Here is a 21,590-nt window from a genome sequence, read left to right on the forward strand (position 1 = left end):
TGCAGTTTCCTATGAGGTTTCAAATAATCATTTTACTATATAAGCATGACTATGAAAAATGTAAGGCTATTTAATGGGAAAATCTTACTGTTAATTACTGTTATGGAAATCTAATGAAATATTTAAAATCATGTAGGTAACTGTAATTCATTTTAAATTTTCTAGAGACCCTATATAGTTAAAATCCTGTCTTTAGGTCAATTCTTGAAGACTTGTCTGATTAATTACATAATTATTAATAATTATGTTGTAATTACTAATTACAATAAAATTATTAATAATTATGATTAGTAGTAGCAACTACAGTAATAACTTACTCTAGATTCAAATTTCCATGAACATTTCTTAAGAAATTTTTATGTGTACTTTTTAAGTTTTATGTTTATTTTTTAGCGTATTAAACAACTCAATAAAGCCATAGCAACTGGAATAATTATTTTTTCACATATTGAGATGTCTAGTAAAATGTCTGAAACTTTATATTTTGTCCTCTGCTGGTTCATTTTTTGATGAAACTTAATCAAGTGTTTGGGTGACAGAGGTTTTCAAGAATCAAGATCTTTGTGCAAGTTGCAACACTGAGGAAATAATGTTAGAATTATTCCTTGCAAGTTTAGTCACAATAATATTGCTTTTTTTATCCCTTACTTGGGGGTTAAATCCATCACAATACATTAATTCCAAATTAATATAGTAAAAGAACCACGATACAAGTTTTGAAGAAATTTACTAACTGCTATCATTCTGGAAGTGATTAACGTGCCACCTTTCTGAATAGCCTTCCTGCATGGAAATGCTTCCCACTAACTACTGCCTACACAGTATTTACAGGCATGCACACCTTGTAGTACATCCTGTTCCACTGGCATTCAATCATTTATTGGTTCATGCTGCACTACCTACAGAACAGAAACAAGTCAGAGCATATTTTTGATAGTTTTGTTTATTACAAAATCAAAAAATGTTAGCACTAGAAAGGATACAAGTTTTTGTCCAACTTTCTCAAACAACTTTACAAAAGCAAAACAAAGCAAAACAAAAGGAAGAAGCTGAGATGCAGAGGTTGACTTATAGATATGGTCACAAAGCTATTTAGCATCAGAACTAGATCAAGACTCTTTCCCATGATATAACTAAAGTAAGCTAAGATTGTCAACTTTACCATGGGCATTCTCTGACAATCAAAGTAGAGTTTCTAGAAAAACTTAGAAAAAAAAATCACCATTTATAATAAATTACCATAATAAACAAGTCACCATTTATAATAAACCTTCGCAATAAATCCTTCCCTTATATCAGTCAGTGGGGTGAAGACAATGAGAAAAAACTTCTTGTTAATGGCACCTCCACCAGCATTTCCACATAGACTTTGTACACAGGAACAGGAACAAGTCATATAAAGAAAGCGCTTATGTTTTTACTTAACACCTGATTCACGAGTCACCTTCTCATTGCTAGGCCTTCAACAGGTGCTTTGTAGTTGTTGCCTGGGAGTTTCAGGACTGGTTGCTCTTAGCTGTCAGAATACCTTGTCATTGTAACCTACCTCCTTGGCCATGTCTGTGTATTTCTGCTTTTCCTTTGGATCAAGAACAGCCCACCAATCAGCTAGTATCTTGGTAGCACCTCGGTTATCAAGCCTGGGGTGTTCCTGACGTACAAGAGAGCGATGGCGTTTGCAAAATAAAAGAAATGCATTCATTGGTCTCCGGGCTCGCTGCTCTGGTGATTCATCATCTTCAGTTTCACCAACATCTTGCTCTAGGCCATCAGCCCTAAGAAGTTGAACCTATTACCAACCAAAACAAAGCCAGATCTTTAACATATTTTGGATAATTTTGATTTAACAGTTAAGTCTTGGTTTGCAAATTGTATTTTTTCTTAGCTCCATTTAAACAACTTACACATTGAAAAAAATATGATTTAAAAAAATCAGCAACCACTGTTGATGGTTGGTAACCAACTTATGATGTATCCTTCTGCTTAGTTTCTATGACAACCTGTGCATGTCTCTATTACAGCATAGATTACATTGTGTTATAATTGCTTACATTTTTTTCTCTCTCACTAAACAGTGAGCTCTTTGAGGACAAAAGCTCTCTTGTTCACTTTTACAACCATAGTGCCTAGCTCAATGTCTGATATAATATTAGTACTTAACTAATTGTTGAATGAATGAATAAACCCCTTCTATGGTTAATGGGCCACAAGATTAACAATCTTCACATAACATATAGGAATAGTAGCTGTGTCTTTCTCTGCTTTGAAAAGTGCCTTTTTCTACAGCTAACAATATGAGAATATTTAACATAAAAGTAAGTCATAAAAAGGTAATATAGACTACTCGATGTTTATGCAAGCACCACAAGTGGAGTCTTGTAGTGTACAAAAAGCTAAACTGATATTTAACATGATTATTTGAAAGAAGAACTACACAATAAATCTTTAAACTTGTAAATTTCAAGCCTTCCTGTTTAGTGAAATGCTCTGGTGATAGGAATAACTCCTCTAGGCTTAAACCTTCAAAATCAATATTGAATCCTCTTTTGCCTACAATTCATTCAATCATTGTTCAAGGACTTCAAGGATTTCTACCAAGCTCCGAATTTGTCCATTCCATCTGGGTAATTCTCATTCCTACTGCCCTAGTACCACTGTGGCCTATGGCCTGGTCTTCCCGTTTTTAATCTTCTTTACAATACTTCTTGCACATGCCTGTCAGGTTAACTTTCTTAAAGCACATCTCTGATTACAGAATCTCAGAACATATGACTGTAAAATATTTTATAAGGCTAAAATGATTCTATAATGCTTCTTGGAAACAATGTAACTATAAACAGAAGTCCAGAATATTTACTAAGCCCATTTTCTTAATTTTTGGTTTTGAAATTAAAATCAAGAAGAACAAGTTGCAGATTAGGTATCTCTTATCTAAAATGCTTGGGACCAGAAGTATTTCAAATTTTCGGATTAGGGATACCCAAGTTATAACCATTAGTCTGCATTATGCAGTTAATTCTTAAACTTGAGTTAAGAGTATGAATTGGAATTCCCTGGAGGTTCTGTTAAAACACAGGTTGTAAGTTCCATTCCCAGAGTTTCCGATTCCAAGGTATGGAATGGGTCCTAAGAATTTGTATCTCTAACAAGTTCCCAGGTGATGCTGATACTGTTGGTTTGAAGAACACACTTTGAGAACCACAAATGTAAGGCAACCATGTTCTTTTACACAATGTTTACTGGGCAACGGTTACAAGCAGATACTTTAGAACTAATCACTGCTTAAACCAACTGGTGCTTTTAACAAGTCTTGGCCGAACATAGTGGCTCATTTCTGTAATCCCAATACTTTGGGAGGCCGAGGCAGACCGATCACAAGGTCAGGAGATCGAGCCCATCCTGCCCAACATGGTGAAACCCTGTCTCTACTAAAAATGCAAAAATTAGCTGGGTATGATGGTGCATGCCTATAGTCCCAGCTACTTGGGAGGCTGAAGCAGAAGAATCACTTGAACCCAGAAGGCGAAGGTTGCAATGAGCCGAGACTGTGCTGCCACTGCACTCCAGCCTGGCAACAGAGCAAGACTCCGTCTCAAAAAAAAAAAGGGAAAAGTCTTAGACTTTTGCCATTAAGTATTGCAAATGCAATCAATTAACAATTAATTATCTTGAAACACAAACAGTACAGAAAAAAATCTTGAAGTCATAGCCAACTATTTTGGAAATATAGTACAAATTATTACTGGGGGTAAAGACTACATATATATCTTCCTCATTATGTATATAATCATTAACAGTAATTTGCATTTTCAAAGGATATGTAGCATTCTGAAACTAAGAAGCTGGGGGGAAAAAGTATACTATTAATATATAAGATGAGGAAGCAATATTTCCCCTTCAGAAAAGAGTAACTTTTCATTCAGTTACTAAATTATAAAATTCTTTGTGAAAAGATGGACAAAGGACCTCATGTTTTGGGAGGGGGAAAAACATACAAACATAAATTTAAAAGCAGTGTTCTGACTGCAACAAGAAACCATCAAGATAAAGAAGCACTGGTGGATGGTTATAAGTGCAAGAAGGCCTCCCTGAAAAAAGTTGCCCCAGCTCTAATCCCAGCATTTTGGGAGGCCAAGGCAGGCAGGTCACCTGAGGTCAGGAGTTCAAGACCAGTCTGACCTACTTGGTGAAACCCAGTCTCTACTAAAAATACAAAAGTTAGCTGGGTGTAGTGGCACACACCTGTAACCCCAGCTACTTGGGAAGCTGAGGCATGAGAGTCACCTGAACCTGGGAGGAGCAGGCTACATTGTGCCAAGATCATGCCACTGCATTCCAGCCTGGGTGACAGAGCAAGACTGTCTCAAAAAAAAAAAAAAAAAAAAAAAAAAAAAAAAAAAAAAAAAAAAAAAAAAAAAAAAATATATATATATATATATATATATATATATTTACACACACACACACACATAAAAATTACAAATTAATAAAAAGGAGAAAGAAATCAGAATGTGTCAGGTTGTCAATGGAGAGATATGCTGAACCAACAGGGATTAAGGCTTGCTGGTTTATTTGAACATCAACTTGCAGTTTGACAGCACTGGTATGTAAAAGAGAACAGGGTTTTGCGAGTCAAGGATGCAAGTAGATGATCTGTGCCACTTCATGAAGAATGTGCTCTGCCATATTTAAACGCATGCGTTTGATCCTGTAAACCAGTAGTTTGGAACTGTGTGGACCAATACAAACATTTAATTGACAGAGTTTGTCAACTTTTCATTCTGCCAACTATGAACATCAAAAAATGTTTTAATTACTATTTAATGTGGTAATTATGTTATTAGTCAAAAAGTAAATACATGAATACATGAATAACAAAATAAAAATTCCTAGAGTTTAGAACTTATTTTTCTTTCCCCAAGAGCTCATTAATATTTTCTAAGAAAAATCAACACTAGTTCCCACAGCTGGATCGATGTAACGAAAAGCCACGAGCAATTTTAAGCAGTGGAGGGACATCATTAGATTGTATTTTAAGGAGATAACTTCTATCAACAGCATGAATTTTAAGAGTAAAAGTAGAAGCAACCCAAACTAGAGGACCCAGTTAAAAATTTATTCCGATGTCCAGGCAAAAAAGGGGTAAGGCTGAAACCCAGGGAGCAGTAATGGGAACAGAAAAGTGACAGACAGGGACAATATTTATGAGGCAGAACCAAGAGAGGCTGGTAACTAATTAGCTCTGAAGGGAGAAAAAGGAAGAGTGATTCTAGCTTGGGTGGCAAAGTTTCTTCCTATATAACAAAAAAAGTACTTGTTCACAAATGGGAGAAATCAGGTCTGGTGGAGAGTAGATAGATCAGCGCTGGGCAGGCTGAATTTGAAGTGGCTGTGGGGAATGCTGTGTGGGTACCCATGTCTGCAGGATAACAGTCTGAGAAACCGATATACAGAAGGTGCTAAGACAAGATGGACAAGATCATTGAATGTGAGTGAAAAAAGAGGACCCAATGGCTTTAATCCTTCCCCCAACAAATATTTACCAGGTTCCTGCTATAAGCCAGCCATTCTTCTAGGTGCTGTGAGCACAAAGAGTCCTCGCCCCCACAGAAGAAGGAGTACCACTGACCTTACATGTTGAAGGGATTCCTCTGCTTTGTTGAGAACAGACTGTAGAAGGGCAAGAGCAGAGGCAAGGAGAGAGAGGGGTAGAGACAATTATCTCTGCTAGAAATGGTGGTGGCTTGGATTAAGGTGGTACAGAAAGAAACTGTTAAAAGGGCAACAAAACTGTGAACATATTTTGAAGGTAGAGTTGAGAGGATCTGCTAATGAAGGGATGTGAAGTTTGAGCAAAATAAACTAATTACCTACAGTATTAGGTAATTACCTACAAGCTCTCAGGTCTGACAAGCTGGAATGTTGCCGCTGCCCTTTACTGAGAATGGGAAGATCCAGGAGAAGGTTGGGAGGACTAAAGCAAAGCTTAATTTTGAATTCATTCAAACTGAGATTCCTAGTTGATATCTAAACGGATATGCAAGTAAATAGAAATATGAGTCCAGAGTTCAGAAGAAAAGTCCAGGGTGGAGGTAGAAAGGAAGATTGGAGGCCTAGAGATCATCATTTGTGGGGAAAATAATGCAGGGACATTAACTGAAACTAGGAAGGAACAGTGGGGAAGGAGGAAATAGAAAGAGGGGCCAGGCATGGTGGCTCAGGCCTACAACCTCAGCACTCTGAAAGGTTGACAAGGGAGGGCTGCTTGAAGCCATGACTTCCAGATAAGCCCGGGCAATGTAGTGAGACCTTGTCTTCACAAAATATAAACAAAATTAGCTGGGCTTACTGGTGTGTGCCTGTGGTCCCAGCTTCTCAGGGAGCTGAGGTGGGAAGGCTGCCTGAGACTGGGAGGTGGAGGCTGCAGTGAGCTGTGATGGTGCCACTGCACTCTAGCCTGGGCAATAGAGTGAGATCCTATCTCAAAAAAGAAAAAAAAAAAAGAAGGAGAAATAGAAACAGGAGTGGGTGCCCTCACAGAAACAGGAGACTGCTTCAATGACCAAGTGATGAACACATTCAAATAAGTCAAAAAGTGACATTAGTAGAAGCTTGGCAATACCCTCAAGTAAGACAAATAAAACCTATTTCTTCAAAACAGGAAAAGCAGAAAGAAAGATTAGTAAGGAGTGAGACGATTACATAGGTGTGTACAAGAAGCTAAAAGGGTAACTTCTGGTGGCCTCCATTTTCTCTGTGATAAAGGAGAAAAGGTCACCAGTAAGAGAGACCTTTGAGGGTATCCAGATGATGTCTGAGAAAGAGGAAAAATGTTTTTTTAAATCCTGCTGAAAGCCAAGAAAAAGAGACTGAAAAATATCAAAAATGTTTATAAAATTCGTAGTGACACAAAATATGTACTCATTTATTCTTTCATTCAGCATACATCCATATTTAATACCTATGTGCCAGGCACCATTCTCGGTTCTGAGGCAAGAGGAAAAGACAAGACAGGCAAGGCCCCTGTTCTTATACTGAGTTTCTATTCTGGTCTGAGAAGACAGACATAAATTAGTACACAGCTAAATACATGGCAAACAGCATTAAATGCCATGAAGAAAATCCTTTGGCTTCTAATGAGTTGGGTGGGATGAACACTTGGAGATGATTTCTTAAGTCACCTGCATGGTTACATGACTGAAGGCCAGCTGCTGAGGCCTGATGCCAGAGAAGAGGACGAGGAGGAATGAGTCATCACAAAGACTGAGGGCAAGTGCAGCCAGATGCTATGAGGGCCGTGGATAGAGACAAAGAGAGCAGCTCTAAGACTGCCAGTGGTGGCGGGTGAGGCCAGAAGCCAAGACAGAGAGGCCAGTAGAGCCACAGGGTACAATGCTAGGTGAGCACATCAGGTTTTAGGAACACCCCTATCTCAGTGTATTTGAATATTACCTACAAATCATTAATTAGGCAAAACACTATTTAAAAAGATGCGTCTCTGTCTACACTATTAGGAAGTACAAATACTTTAAGAGCAATCAAGAATTGGAATAAAAATGTAAACTAAGTAACTAAAAAAGATTCAAGCTACACAGGCTTTTGGAAACACATCTTTTGTAATATCACTTACGTTCACGATTGTTTCTAGAATATTATGATTTGCTCTAATAAACTTGAAACTTCTACAGTAAACACAGGAATTACCTTATCAATATCTTCCTCTTCGTCTTCCTCTTCTTCCTCTTCTGAAAAGTCAAGAAGTTTCTTTGCTAGCAACGGATGCCACTGAAGACACTTTCGTTTTGGTCGTTTTCCAGCACCTTCTCCTTCTGCTGAATGATCCTTATTTCTATTACTGCCTTTCATTACTGTGACCTGTAGTAGGAAGAAAGAGAGAAACAGGGAGACAGAGACACTGAGTAAATCAAAGCAGATTTGATTAAAATTAGCTTATTTAGCTCCCTTAGCATTAATTAGATTATAATATTAATGACTAAACTATTTACCAGCTCATTTACTAGACTCAGTGAGAATCCAAAATACATAATGAAACATTCATTTTAGTGGGCTAAATTGAGCTAATAAAATGTGCCTTTTGTGAAATCTACTTCCTTCCACTCCATAGCTTCAGTAAGCTTAAGGATGCTACCAGTTACCTTCCCTTGTGTTTATTTACTCAGGGAAGTGTTCCTCAGTTTCTCATCAGAATAGTATGAAGGATGCCTCCCAAAAGAGTTGAAGAATTCACAGGGGTTGCCCCCCAGGCATTCTCTGATGGCTGTTTTACTGTAACAATTTACATGAATTTTGCATTCTATGCCTTGTTAAATCTGTGCTTATAATATTACTAAATAAAATAAGTACTTTGTAAGAATCCAATGTTGTAGGTTTAGGCAGTTGGCTGAGCTAAGAAATGGTCAAGCTATGAACATGAAAAAATTTTTTAGAACCCTAGAATTCTGAATGACTTTTCAATGATGTAAAAAAAAAAAAGTTCTTCCCCATGATAAAAGCAACACATATTTCTATTAAACAGGTGAAAATAGCATAAAAATGAGGTTTGCCCTCTCCATCACGCCCCGCACCATGGTCCAGAGGTAACTTGCATGTTAGTTTCTTGTATGTTTTCTCACAACTTTTTTTCTGATGTTACTTCTCTTTCATTCATTCATTCAAAGTAATGTTAAAATACAGATTATTGTCATCGAAAAATTCAAACAACAAAATCAAATGCCATCGATTTAAATGGTTCATGAATGGTGACAATACAAACACAAGTGCAGTTGTTAGAATCACCAGGTAGCAGCCTATTTGCTCAGCGTATGTTTGCATTGGTCCAAATACCTGAGAAGTGGTACCATTAAACTTTTCATGCCATGTTAAAATAGAAACTGGGATTGATGAATACGTAATATAAAGATTCATCTAGTTCTCAAGCCGTTCAGAGAATATGGTATAGGCAAATTTGCCTGTCCTGCTTGTTTCTGGATTCTGAGCCATGCCTAGGTCTTCCTTACTTCAAAAAAAAAATACCAATGTTTTCTCCTAGAACTTGTACAGCTTCAGCTTAAACATTTAAATATTTGATCAATCTGGAATTCATTTTGATAAAAGAAGTGAAGTAAGGATTGAGCTTATTCTTTTTAAAAAAATAGCTAGCCAACTATACCAATATCATTTATTAAATAATCTACCTTTACACTATTCCTTTTATCCTACATTAAATTATCACATGTATATGAGTCTATTTCTGGATTCTCTTCTGTTAATAACCTCCCTCTAACTGCTTGCCTATCCTTGACCAATTTCAATGTCCTATATCAATCTACATCTTTTTAAATATACAAATATATCAATAAACACAGCCATTTAAAAAATTCAAGTTGCATATATCATACTCTTCTATCTAGGTCAATACATGTTGATTGTTCTCATTTTAAAATAACTGTGTAATAGTCTAAAATACGAAAGTATCACAATTTACTGAGTCTAATATTGATAAAGAGATTACTTCTTGTGCTACAACAAAATGAGGCTTCTTGTGCCTCACTGTAATAATGTTCTAGAAAATCTTCATTTTTAATAAAAGTTCTCATTAATTTATTAAAAGTTATATCCAGTCAAGAAAAAGAAACGAGGAAAAGAAAAATATGTTCCTATGGCTTTCTTAGCAAGAAACTCACGCCGGAATATCTGAAGCAATTACATGACTTGCATGGCTAACTAAAGAATATAAGAAGTTATTGAAAACTAAATGGAATTAGGTATCTGATGTGCCCTTCATAAGAGAAGAAACATATCTTGTGAACTGACAGACCATTTAACAATTCCCATTCTACCTACAAATAAAAGTTGGCACAGGCAACCCAGTTTCCAAAAATGCCAATGCTATACAGAGAGAAGAGGAAATGGTTGTTTCTGTGGCATATTAACCACTTCAGGATGAGTTGCCTGAGTGGTAGTTAAACCCATTTGAGGGTCTAATATTTTCAACAGTAAAATAAATCAGTGGGAAACTGCAAATAAGGCAGCTTCTATCAACTGTAGAAAGTAAAGTGATTGCCAATGCCTAGAGAAAAACATATCTTCAGTCCCAAGAATTTTGAATTACATTGTTATTTAATTATGTGTGAATGTATATACGTGTGTATATGCGTGCACCTTTGTGTATATACATGTAATTTCAACATTCAAAGAGAAAACAGGATCTCAAGACTCAAATTAATGAGGGGTATATATGGCTTCCTTCTGGGTTCAAAATAATTGCATTTAGTCCTCTCTCACTTCTAATTCTTTCCAGGTAGCTCACATACAACTTTGGAGAAAATGTCTTTTCTGATACTCCAGAAATTAATCTTTCTCACCCAGAAATACATTAGAAAGACTTTACATTGCTAATGCACTTACCTAATTTTCCCTTGAATTATAATTATTTGGATACATCATACCTCCACTGCCAGGCCTTTTAATGGTCCAAGACTATACTTATATGCTCAGAAACATCCTGGCACATCAGATCATCAAGATCAGTTAATTGTGAGGATTGTCACAAACAATGACACAAACTCCTTTGCCAAATTGTAATGATGATTCACTATATTCTCTAGGATAGCTTCAAGATTAACTATAATTTCTTATACTTTCCTGAATTCAGATATTCTTTTCTAAGTGGGAAAGCAAGGGAATTGAAAACTGTGCACAACCCAGACAGACAGACCAAGGTGGCATGTGATGTCTGAGAACCACCAGATGCATAGGCTTGGGGAGCAATCAGGCTGGCAACCCCCAGGCACGGGGCCTGGAGCAAGGTAGGTACATTTTTAGCATGTACAAAAGATGAATAAAAGAGAAAGTGAATTGGAAATGGTATACTGCAAATGAAATAATCAAGAAAAGTGTACTGTAATTGATCTAACAACCATGAAATACCTCAAGGTATAAACTGGGTACTTTAATAATTTATAGTTACCTAATTCTTTCCTACTTCACTATGGATGTATTTTCAAACGATTGAAAGAAGGCGAAACAGTGAATGGAAATGATGATCCTGACTGTGATTCAGAAGTAATGAGAAAGCAGGAGAGAAAAATTTTAAAAAGACGAAAAAAGTGGGAAAGACAAGGGCAAAGAAAGCATAATTTTGAGACAATGTTATCACTCATCTGACTTCAACGATGAGGAGGAGATAAAATTGTTAATTTTTGAAGTGACAGAGGACTAATCTTCTAATTATTTTGCCACTAAAAAGCCCACACATTTTAAAGTTTGGTTTCTTGTTCTTAGAACAGGAGTGAATTAACAATCTATATGCAGTAAATGAAACAATTGTTGGACTTTATTCAAAAAGGGCGATTCTTCCATTCTGTACTGCAACTCTAGAATAATTGAAATCAGGTTATTTAACTATCAATGGACTCTGTACCTTAAAAACTAAATACCATCAAATTATGATGCTGAGACTGTCAAATGATGATATAAAGCCCCCTACCAACATTTATCTTATGAAAACAAACCAACCCACGTTTGTCCCCCGTGCCCCCTTTCTATGGCAGGATAAGTGACCCTAAATAGACATTCACTGTACTGAATTCATTGTAAATTGACAAATTAGGAAAAACTTCATTTAACTATATTCTTCAAATGTAACAAGCCCAGGCTGGGAGCAGTGGCTCATGCCTGTAATCCCAGCACTTAGAGAGGCTAAGATGGGTGGATCACGACGTCAAGAAATCAACATTATCCTGACCATCATGGTGAAAACCCCATCTCTGCCGAAAATACAAAAATTAGCTAGGCATGGTGGCATGTGCCTGTAGTCCCAGCTACTTGGGAGGCTGAGGCAGGAGAACTGCTTGAACCCAAAAGGTGGAGTTTGCAGTGAGCCAAGATTGTGCTACTGCACTCCGGCCTGGTGACAGAGTGAGACTCCATCTCAAAAAAAAAAAAAAAATTAAAAAATGTAGCAAGCCCATTCATGAAGACCTTTATTGAGGTCAGAAAAAAGAAGAAAGACGGTAGAAGGAATCAGTACAAAGCAAATGCCATATTTATTAAAAGAAAGAAAAAAGGACACTGGAGGCTGATAGGCCTCCTTTAGAATCCTGCCTCTACCACAAACTACTTGTTGGAAAGTTAATAGCTGTGCTGATCTTTCCTCATGTTAAAACTAAATAATAATAGCTCTACTGTGAGAATATCCAGCACAGTGTCTAGAAGATTCTCGTTCACTGTTGGTATATTCCCCCTTTATTCACAGGCTTTCTAGACTGGGGAGCATGGGTTTACCAGGCAGCATCTGCTCCCTTAAACTAATCCTAAGATGCTATCAAAAGGGAGCACAGATGTCTCCCACTTGATAGTGGTCCATATAATAGAATCTGCAGCCTCAGAAACTGAAAAACAAAGATGGACGGTTTCCTTTCCTTTGTCTGAATGACACGCAGTCAGAAACTGTGCCTTGGCACAGTCGTAAATTTTGTGAATAAGATCCTCTTGTCTATTGTCTTGTCTTACAATTTAGGCAATCAGTTACACTTCAATCTTAAAACATTAGCATACATTAAACTGTGTTACATTGGTATTTTAAACTGTTTCCTAAAAGTCCAATGAAATCTCACTCAAATCCTGGTCAATGAAACTCATACCCAGTGAAATGGGAGAGTATGGAAGGCCCATTAAATACTACTGCTAGGCAACTACATATTCTAACAACAAACAGGGCCTTTTCTGGGTCCAGCGAAGACTACAAAACTTCACAGCCTTCTCCAGTCTATGGAGAAGAGGAAAAAACAGCCCAAAGATGCTGTAACATAGTGGAAACTCTAGTACTTCCACACAAATTGGACCCACCTGCTTTTATTCTTTCTAAAGATTCCTCAGATTTTCAAGTCACACCTTGCTTTCAATCTTTCAAGGGGTCCTGCTGCCACAGAAGAAAGCAAATACTCCAAATCTGAAGCCTTCCTCTTTCTCACCTTAAAAGTCTCTTGTGTTCTCTTAAAGTCCTTCTCATCCACCAAGACCCAGGTCAAATATCTCTTATCAGAAAGCCCTAAGTCAGTCCATCACTCTGCTATGAGCTTTCATTGTACTTGACTTTGTTAGGTCAAGCACTTACCACAGTGTTTTGAGAACTCCCCTCCACACTACTTTGATTGAAATGTGTCCTCTAAAGTTAATCCCCAGTGCAACAGTGTTGGGAGGTAGGGCCCAATAAGAGGTGATGAGGTGACGGGGGCTCTGCCTGCATGAATAGAGTAATGTGATGTGGGAGTGAATTAGTCATCACTAGCATGGGTTTGTTATTAAAGCAAGTTTGGCCCCCTCTTCCTCTCACCCTCTCTTTCTCTTCTGCCATGGAATGACTCAGAACAAAAGCCTTCCCAAATATTGGCTGCATGCTCTTGTACTTCCCAGCCTCCAGAACTGTGAGCCAAATAAACGTTTTGTTCATTATAAATTACCCAGTTTGTGGTATTGTTATAACATCATAAAATGGACTAAGGCATCCCCACGTCTCACAAAAGGTTGTGGCCTTCAGAGTGCAGGTACCATTGCTACCTTTTCTGTCTTAGTGCCTAGCACAGAGCCCACTACACAGTAGTTTCTGAAATGGTACTTATTGGCTTATAATTTCCTCATCTAATACTTAACCACACACAACTTCTCAGAATGACACGCTCCTAAATTTAAAAAAAAATACTAACATGCAACATTTATTAAATATTTAATTGCTACTTATTTACTTTCTCATTTAATCCTCACAAAACACTCTGATGCAGTTACTATGATGACTTCCATTTGAAGAAACAGGATTAAGTAACTTGCCCAAGGTAACACAGCAAGTAGAGGAGCTGGGTCTGGACCCAGGAAACCTAGCTCCAAGAGCCCAAACGCTTACTTAGGAAAAAGAGCTCTAATATAAAGCTCCTCAATCTGCTAACTCGCTAAGTATTTCCTGTAGAACAAACAGCTCATAGGCCATGAAAATACCAAAAGGAAGCATGAAGGGGCTAGTAAGGGAATACTGCTTTTCATGGCAGAAAAGCAAGTATACATCTCTGACTATGTCAAGTGACAATTAAATTAGATTAACTCTAAAACTCTTTGAAGATAAAAGCCCTACAAGTGCTAATCATTATTATTTATTGTAATTCTAATGACAATTCTAAACTGTAGACAGATTACATAAAAAATATCTCATTCAATAAAGTAATACTCTCATTTTAGAAGCAATTCACTCACTATTCATGCAAAAAGTGTCTTTAAATATGCTCCTTATTGAAAAGCAGTAGCTCTTCAAGTTGAAACTAACTCTGTCAAGATGTTATCAATATGCTCTTCATGAATACTAATAAGGCACCCACTATTCAAAGAAGGGCTTAGCTGAACTGGCAGTTCTGGTCCCTCTGCCTTTAACTCATAAAGAAATATGTATTTTTAAGATCACTAACACCTACAATCCATGACACTTAGCCTTGGGACGGCTTAACATGGTTCTCAAATGGAATGCTGCTCTAGGCTACAAACAGAGACAAAATCTACCTTGAAAGAGATAAGGCACCAAAAGAGGTGACTTGAGGAAAAGCTATATACAGAGAGGAGTCAGCAGCAAGCTAGGACATGTTCCCCACCACACCTTCCAACAAATGCAACCTTCTGTTTTCCTAGAATTTTTTGGAGGTGTTTACATTCTTAATCAAAAAGCCACCAAATTTCCATTTTTTCCACAGACCTATCAAAAAAGTATTTTCTCTTTTAGTTTATAAATTCACAAAGGTTTTTATTATATGTACTTATTACATGGCTAGGACATAATGATCATATTGACAAGAAGCTGAAACACAAGAAGATAAGCTCATGTGTGTCTCTTCCTCCTTTACTCTCAATGCAGCTGAACACATATTTATTGATCACCCGCTGAGTCATGCTCTGTAAGGGTTAAGTGTCCAGCCTTACCTCCCATTCAACTCACCTCCTGCTGGGCTGGTGTCTGCCCTGCTTTCCACACCTGCCACATGCTTCTGCGTAGTCCTTTCTCTGCTCTCCCAGGCCTGCACACCGTCCCCCACACCCCCATTCTCCCTCTCTATGCAAGGCCTCTCTGAACACCCATTTCTAAAAAGCTGTGTTTGCCTCAGCTCATGTCTCTCTCCTTTCTGAGCACCTTTTTTGATCACTGCAACACTTAATGGCTGTGCCATAATTTTTGACACTTGATTGTACGACAATTATCATTTTCCTGTACAATGTATGTATAATGATTTCATGTGAATTCCTCCCACAGAGACCCTTGAGGGTAATGAACATGCCAGATGCTTTTTTTGGATCTGTCAGAGCAAAGATCTTTGTGCTAGACAGGGAATAGATGTTCAGTGAATATGTGGAGAATTGAACATAGAAACAATACTTTTTTGCTTTCTTATTATGCCTTTCTTTATGTTGCTTTGCTACAAGGCAGAAGGGACATAAGGCTTGAAAAGAAATACGCAGCAAAGAAGAAATAAGCAGCCAGGAAAGGTTGTTTGGAAGGGAAAGGAGAGAAAAAAGAAACAAGTAAATTGACAAGGCAATGTAATAAATAGAATAAAATCAAAGTCACTTCCAAACAGCTGTCTGAAACATGTTCCTTTATTCCCTTCTCTGGTTATTTGTCAATGACTTTCCTTATTCTCTCAAAATAGAGTACTACTGTACCTTCAGCTCACTGGCTCTCTTATTCTTTCACAAATGGTCCAGTAATAAACCCTAACTCTAAACTTACCCAACCATTCTTCTTCTCAGGTCTATCCCCAGGTTTCTGGCTGCTCCTGTTTCTGACCTTACTACAAAAGTTTGCAATCTCAGGTTGGTCTTAAGTGCTTTTTTACTGGTCCTTTGTTTTATCCTTTTTACTTGTCTTATTCAGTTACATAGTCAATGCCACAGTGCCCATTATAAATTCTGTTTCTCAACTCCTACTGATGACAGTGAGCGAGGATAAATGATGACAATGCTAGCTAGACCTATATAATGCTTCGTACGCACCAGAGCTAAGAGACTATATTTATTAACTCTCTTAACTTATGATAAGCCTAAGAGGTAGGTACCATTATCCCCTCTTTTACAGATGAGAAAACTGAGGCAAATATAACATATTTTACCTCTTTCAGCTTATAAATTAACAAAGGTTTTTCCTATATCCATTTGTCACATGGGTAGAAGTAAGTATCACATTGGCAAGAACTGGATGCACAGGAAGACAAGCTCATGGAGTCTCCATATTTACTGTCAATGCAGTTGGATACATATTTACTGATCACTTGGTGAGCTATGAATTATGTTTATAAATCACACTACTAGCATGTAATTGGTGAAGCGAGTATTTGAACTCAGGAGGTCTGAGTTCAGAGTCTGGTTTTTGACCATTATATAATATTGCTTCATCATCATAAATTTTATTGAACATTTGCTACATGCTGAACACTTTACAATAATTAATTTCTTTAACCCTTAATACGACTCTAGGTGGAAGATAAGACAATGAATACATTTTAAGTATAAAGCAAGAAGGACAAACCTTAAGCAGCATGCCCAAGGCCACTCTGCCAGCACATGATGGGGCAAGGGCTGAAAACAAGGTCTCCCGCTCCCTAGAGCCTCAGCTTTCAATCATGTACCCATACTGCCCTTGCCCATGACCCGCAATCCTTGTCACTCTAAGAAAATATCTTTGCTTCCTGGTTAAACTTGCAGGAAGGTGTTAACTTTCCTGGACCCTCCCAAATTCTCGTCTTGCCTACCAATTTCAAAATTTCTTTTCTTCTTCTGTTTTCTTTCAAAGGTAGAGATATAAGGTCAACTCCTTCCCTCACCTTACCCCCAATCTATATGTTTCCCTCCTGTTATCCTGAGCCATTAGTCTTTCAGTTACTTTGATGGAACTGTCAATAGTTAATTCTGTTCCTTCAGTCTATGCACAATCTCAAGTTTAAAGACCTCCCTGAATTCTCACCCTCCTTTAGTCCTTTTTCTTTGAACAAACTGGCCTCTAGCCCTCAGGCTACAGGACTGCCTAACATAACTATGACCCAAGAACCAGCCTGCTCGGTACTGTCATTGGTTCACAGCCCCCACGCCCCATGATGTGCTTTACTAAGTGACCTGGTTCCTAATATTCTTGCTTCTAAACCTCAGGATTCGTTTCCTGGAAAGAACTTACAACTTGTTCTAACTTCGCTATCACCTCTGGCTTCTCTGTCTCACTATGATTCACATGTCATTGATTTCTATCCTCTCAGAGAAAACATCTTGTCTGGGCCAGGCCTCTGCCTCCACCATACCCTTGTGGAGTTATGTCAGAGCCCGGGGAACAGAAACTAGACATCCCTTCTCTTCACATAAGCATCTGGAAAGCATATCTTTCTTTACAACTTTGTTTCCATAAGCTGAAATCACTGCAATTAACTGTTTACCCTGACATCTAACCTCCCAAAGTTCTATCCCTTCTACCTCTTAAAAGAGTCCACTCCTCTCCAGCCCCACTAGGCTGGTTCAGTTGTCTGACCCTCTTACCTATAGCTCTGCTAACTTTAATTCTCCACACAACAAATATCTGCTCATGTCCTTCTCCTAAAGGGAGTCTCTTTAATAGTCCCTCAATGTACTAAGGAAAAACTCCAGACTCCTTCCTTCACACAAACATGTAAGATTCTTCTTGACCTAGTCCAGCTTGCCTTTACAGCTGATGTTTCTTTGCTCCATTCTCACTCAAAGTTCTACCCATACTGAGCCACACCATCACCTGCAGCTTGCCATGCACTCCTGCCTCCTGGAACCTGACTGCTGTTTCCTTCCGGTGGAACTCTCATCCCTGCTTCAGGGCTTAGCTTGAATCTCACCTCATGCCCCTTTTGGTCCTTTCAAGTCTGAGAGAGGTGTCTCCACAGCACCCTACACGATAGGCTACACTGAAATGGCCTGTTTCCTTCTTTATATCACACTCAACTGTGACAGAGAACAGGGGCTGAACCATGTTCACCATGATGGATCTCCAAGGCCTGACACAGAGCCGGGCACACTGCAGGCAAATAAATACTTGTTGAATGAATGAGTTCTAGGACTGTTCCCTGAAGTCCATTCCTCTTGCACCTAGTCCTTCCCTTGTTCACTATCCTTTTCTACTCCATCCTTGCCACACCCTGCTCTGTGACCCTCCATTTCAGAAATTCCTAACAATTACTCAAATAGCATACTCAAACTGCCAAACTAAAATACGTAGTGATTGTATTTACTTAGAACCAGTTTTTATGCAACAGATCCGAAGAGAGAAAAAATGACTATTTGTAATTTTGACATGTCATGTGGTCCCAGCTATTTAGGAGGCTGAGGTGGGAGAATCTGGAGCCCAGGAGCCAGGAGGTAGAGGCTACAGTGAGCTGTGATCGTGCCACTGCACTTCACTCTGGGTAACAGAGTGAGACTCTTCCTCAAAAAAAAAAAAAAAAAAGTCACCAAAGCAAGAATATAAAGAACTGGTTTTAATATGACCCGAACTTCCTTCCTCTAATTTTCTTCTCAATGCACAGTACAAGAATACTGTAAACCAATACCCACAAGATATACTTTTACTCAGACTATTTTCCTTACAGTCCAATTTACGTAAGTCTGCTCCCTCTGCTGGCCAAATTTTATCATCTAGCATCCTATTTAAATATAAAGGTAATGCTTTATAATACCAAAAAAAGCTCCTCTGTAAAATAATCATTACCACATAAGCCTGGGAAATCACTTAAGAAGCTCTTTTACATCATTAAGTCACTGTGTTTGTTGATTTCCGGGAGACGTAACCAGCCACATGTTGAGTTAAACCCAGGACTTTTCAAATTTAATATCATTTTTCCCCTAAGCAAGATTCTGAACTCTGCTAAAAACCATTTCTCATTAATTTAATCCATTGCTAACTGGAATCTCCAACGGACTTTGTGATAAATGTCCAACCAAGCATTTCCATATTCACACAATGGCATTATGTTGTCGGGGTGAGGGGAGACCAAGATGGAGAGAATGCTTTCATTTAGTAATTTATCAGGCCACAAGAGTTAGGGGCAGAATACAGGACCAACGACAGGGATTATATGCTACCAGTGAGCCCATGATGCTTTTAATTTTTTTCAAAGACAGATTATAATATGATAATAAAGTCATTGTTCTGACATATTTAATTCTGTTTTATTTTTTATGATAAAGCACTTTATAAGATACAGCTTGAGTACATTTCATTAGTAAGTTCCGAATATATTTTCTTATACAAAAAGCTAGCACTGCCATTAAAAACCCCTAGGCGGTATACCTTATTGGCTGCTTTCCAATTATGTACCACTTTATAACTTACAAAGCCTTTACTGAACATATTTACTCAATATTGTAAAATCCCACAAAATGGGTATAATTATGCTCATTTTACAGCTGAGTGACAGAAGCCTCAGAGAGATTTACGTAATCTTTATAATGTCATTAAGGAGCAAACTAGAAACACAGCCTATAAAGGCTCTGGACTTTACACAGAGGAACTTTCTTCCATCTGATTGTATCACTGATTTTAGTTTTTAATCAATATATTTACTTTGGGAGGAGAAGTAATTCCATTTTATAAGCCTTGTTGGTATTTCATTCATGTCTCTCAGTATTTACTTTAGGGGAATCCCAAACTTCCATTTGTATCTCAAAACACTCTTCCACATAGATTTAATCATACTAAATACACTGAGGGAAGGAGGGAATCGGAACAGCACATGTCTGTCATGCAGTGTACTTGTATTTTGTAAATATTGATGTTGCAGCTCTTAAAGTACTCTCAGAAGTCGTTATGACTGACAGCCCATGAGTGCTGCATCTTTCAAAACAAATATGCTTTCCTGATGGAGAGCACATGCATCTCCATCTAATTTTTCTGAGAGGCAGAGGTGGAACAAACATTTCCTAACATTTTAACTAAATTCAGCATTCTTCACTGAACACAATAGACAGGTTACATCTTAATAGATATTATGAAAGCTTGTCATTTCCATAAGCAACACAGCATGTAAGGGAAGGGCGCTCTACAAACCTCCCCTATAATCTCAGAGTAGCATACAACTTCCTGTGCTTATTGTAAATATTTTTAAGTACAAGCAAAAATTCAAAAGACATTTTGTACCAAAAAAAGGTCTTCATAAATGTCCAAGTATTGCTAGATTTAAAAAAATGTACCATTAGATGGCTTAAGAATAAAAGTAAGTTTAGGCAAAAGTTTGAAAAAGAACCAAGTGGAGTAAATAAAATATACTTGATCACCCTGATTCAAGGGTGGAAAAATAAAGAAAACCTGTCATTGTCTGCTGTGTACCAAAAATCAAAATCTAACACCAAACATCAGACACGTTTTATATCTTACTACAGCTTCTCTTGAACTGAAAGGTAAGGCTCATTGAGGAGTCAAAGGAGAATTCTGCTTGCTGAGCTCTCCCAGCCATTTGCTTTGATGATTGCTAAAAATCTGTACTAAAAGGTGGGCAAATTGTTTCTATAGCTCTTATATAACTCCTCTAGGGAGACCTTCTGATGCCAAATCAACCTTTTGAGGACCTATTCATGAACTAGCGTTAAGAGAGATGACAGTGATTATAAAATATGAGTCAAAACAATAAAGAACTTGGTGGTGAGATAAAACCTATATAATAATGAAACCATCTGGGAACTAGGCAGCAGGTAATAGAGTGCATAAAATGTGGCCCAAACCATTAGGGAATAGATAATATATAATACTTTAACATTCTTGGCATTGGACACTTGGCAATTATAAAAGCCATTGTAGAATTCAGATAATTCTCTTTACTTCCTCTGATGATTCCAATTTGTCCCATTATTAACCCTTTAACTAATGGCTAAATTTATCCACACTGCCAAAGACACCGTCAAGAATGAATCCCAGGTTCCCCCAAGAGCTTCCTGCCACTGCAAACTTTGCTAACTGTGACCTGGATTCTCTTACTTTGGGCATCAACAATACAATGAGAAAAGTCTGAAAATAACTGCTCAGTTATTTGTTGTGCTATTATTTAGGACTGGGGTAGGTCCAGGAACTTTCCAAGGGATGTGATTGCTGAAAATGACTCAGGTGACTGGCCATTTCTGGAATCTCAGGCTTGACCTAGGAAGAACTGGCTGGCCCTTTATAGAAAAATATTGCTGAAGGGAGAACAGAATTGGAATTTTGTTGGCATTCATACAGAAATGGTCAAAGACAATCTGGGAACAGATGTAAAGTATAAATAACATTTTGTACTTTTTTTTTTTTTTTTGACTTTTGCTCTTGTCTCCCAGGCTGGAGAATAGTGGTACGATCTTGCCTCACTGCAACCTCAGCCTCCTGGGTTCAAGTGATTTTCCTGCCTCAGCCTCCCGAGTAACTGAGATTACAGGTGTGTGCCACCACGCCCAGCTAATTTTTGTATTTTTAGTAGAGACAAGGTTTCACCATGTTGGCCAAGCTGGTCTTGAACTTCTTACCCCAGGTGATTTGCCCACCTAGGGCTCCCAAAGTGCTGGGATTACAGGCATAAGCCACCATG

General features: G+C 37.9%; 1 protein-coding gene across 17 annotated transcripts in view; it reads right to left on the minus strand.

Moving 5' to 3' along the window:
• Window positions 1-21,590, minus strand: part of BBX (BBX high mobility group box domain containing) — a 278,550-nt gene that overhangs the window by 91,998 nt on the left and 164,962 nt on the right. For 11 of the 17 annotated variants that reach the window (XM_017517145.1, XM_017517135.2, XM_017517142.2 and 8 more), the window contains 2 exons: window positions 7,705-7,875; window positions 1,547-1,789 (listed from right to left, as the gene is read on the minus strand). In XM_017517145.1, the coding sequence (XP_017372634.1) occupies window positions 1,547-1,789; window positions 7,705-7,866 (405 nt within the window). In that variant the 5' untranslated portion in view covers window positions 7,867-7,875. Of the gene's footprint in view, window positions 1-1,546; window positions 1,790-7,704; window positions 7,876-14,974; window positions 18,360-21,590 lie in introns of those variants that run through there. The other 6 variants (XM_037734455.1, XM_037734448.1, XM_037734451.1 and 3 more) reach the window with 5 other exon arrangements.

Source organism: Cebus imitator, unplaced genomic scaffold (genome assembly GCF_001604975.1).
Source record: "Cebus imitator isolate Cc_AM_T3 unplaced genomic scaffold, Cebus_imitator-1.0 Scaffold619, whole genome shotgun sequence".
NCBI lineage: Eukaryota > Metazoa > Chordata > Mammalia > Primates > Cebidae > Cebus > Cebus imitator.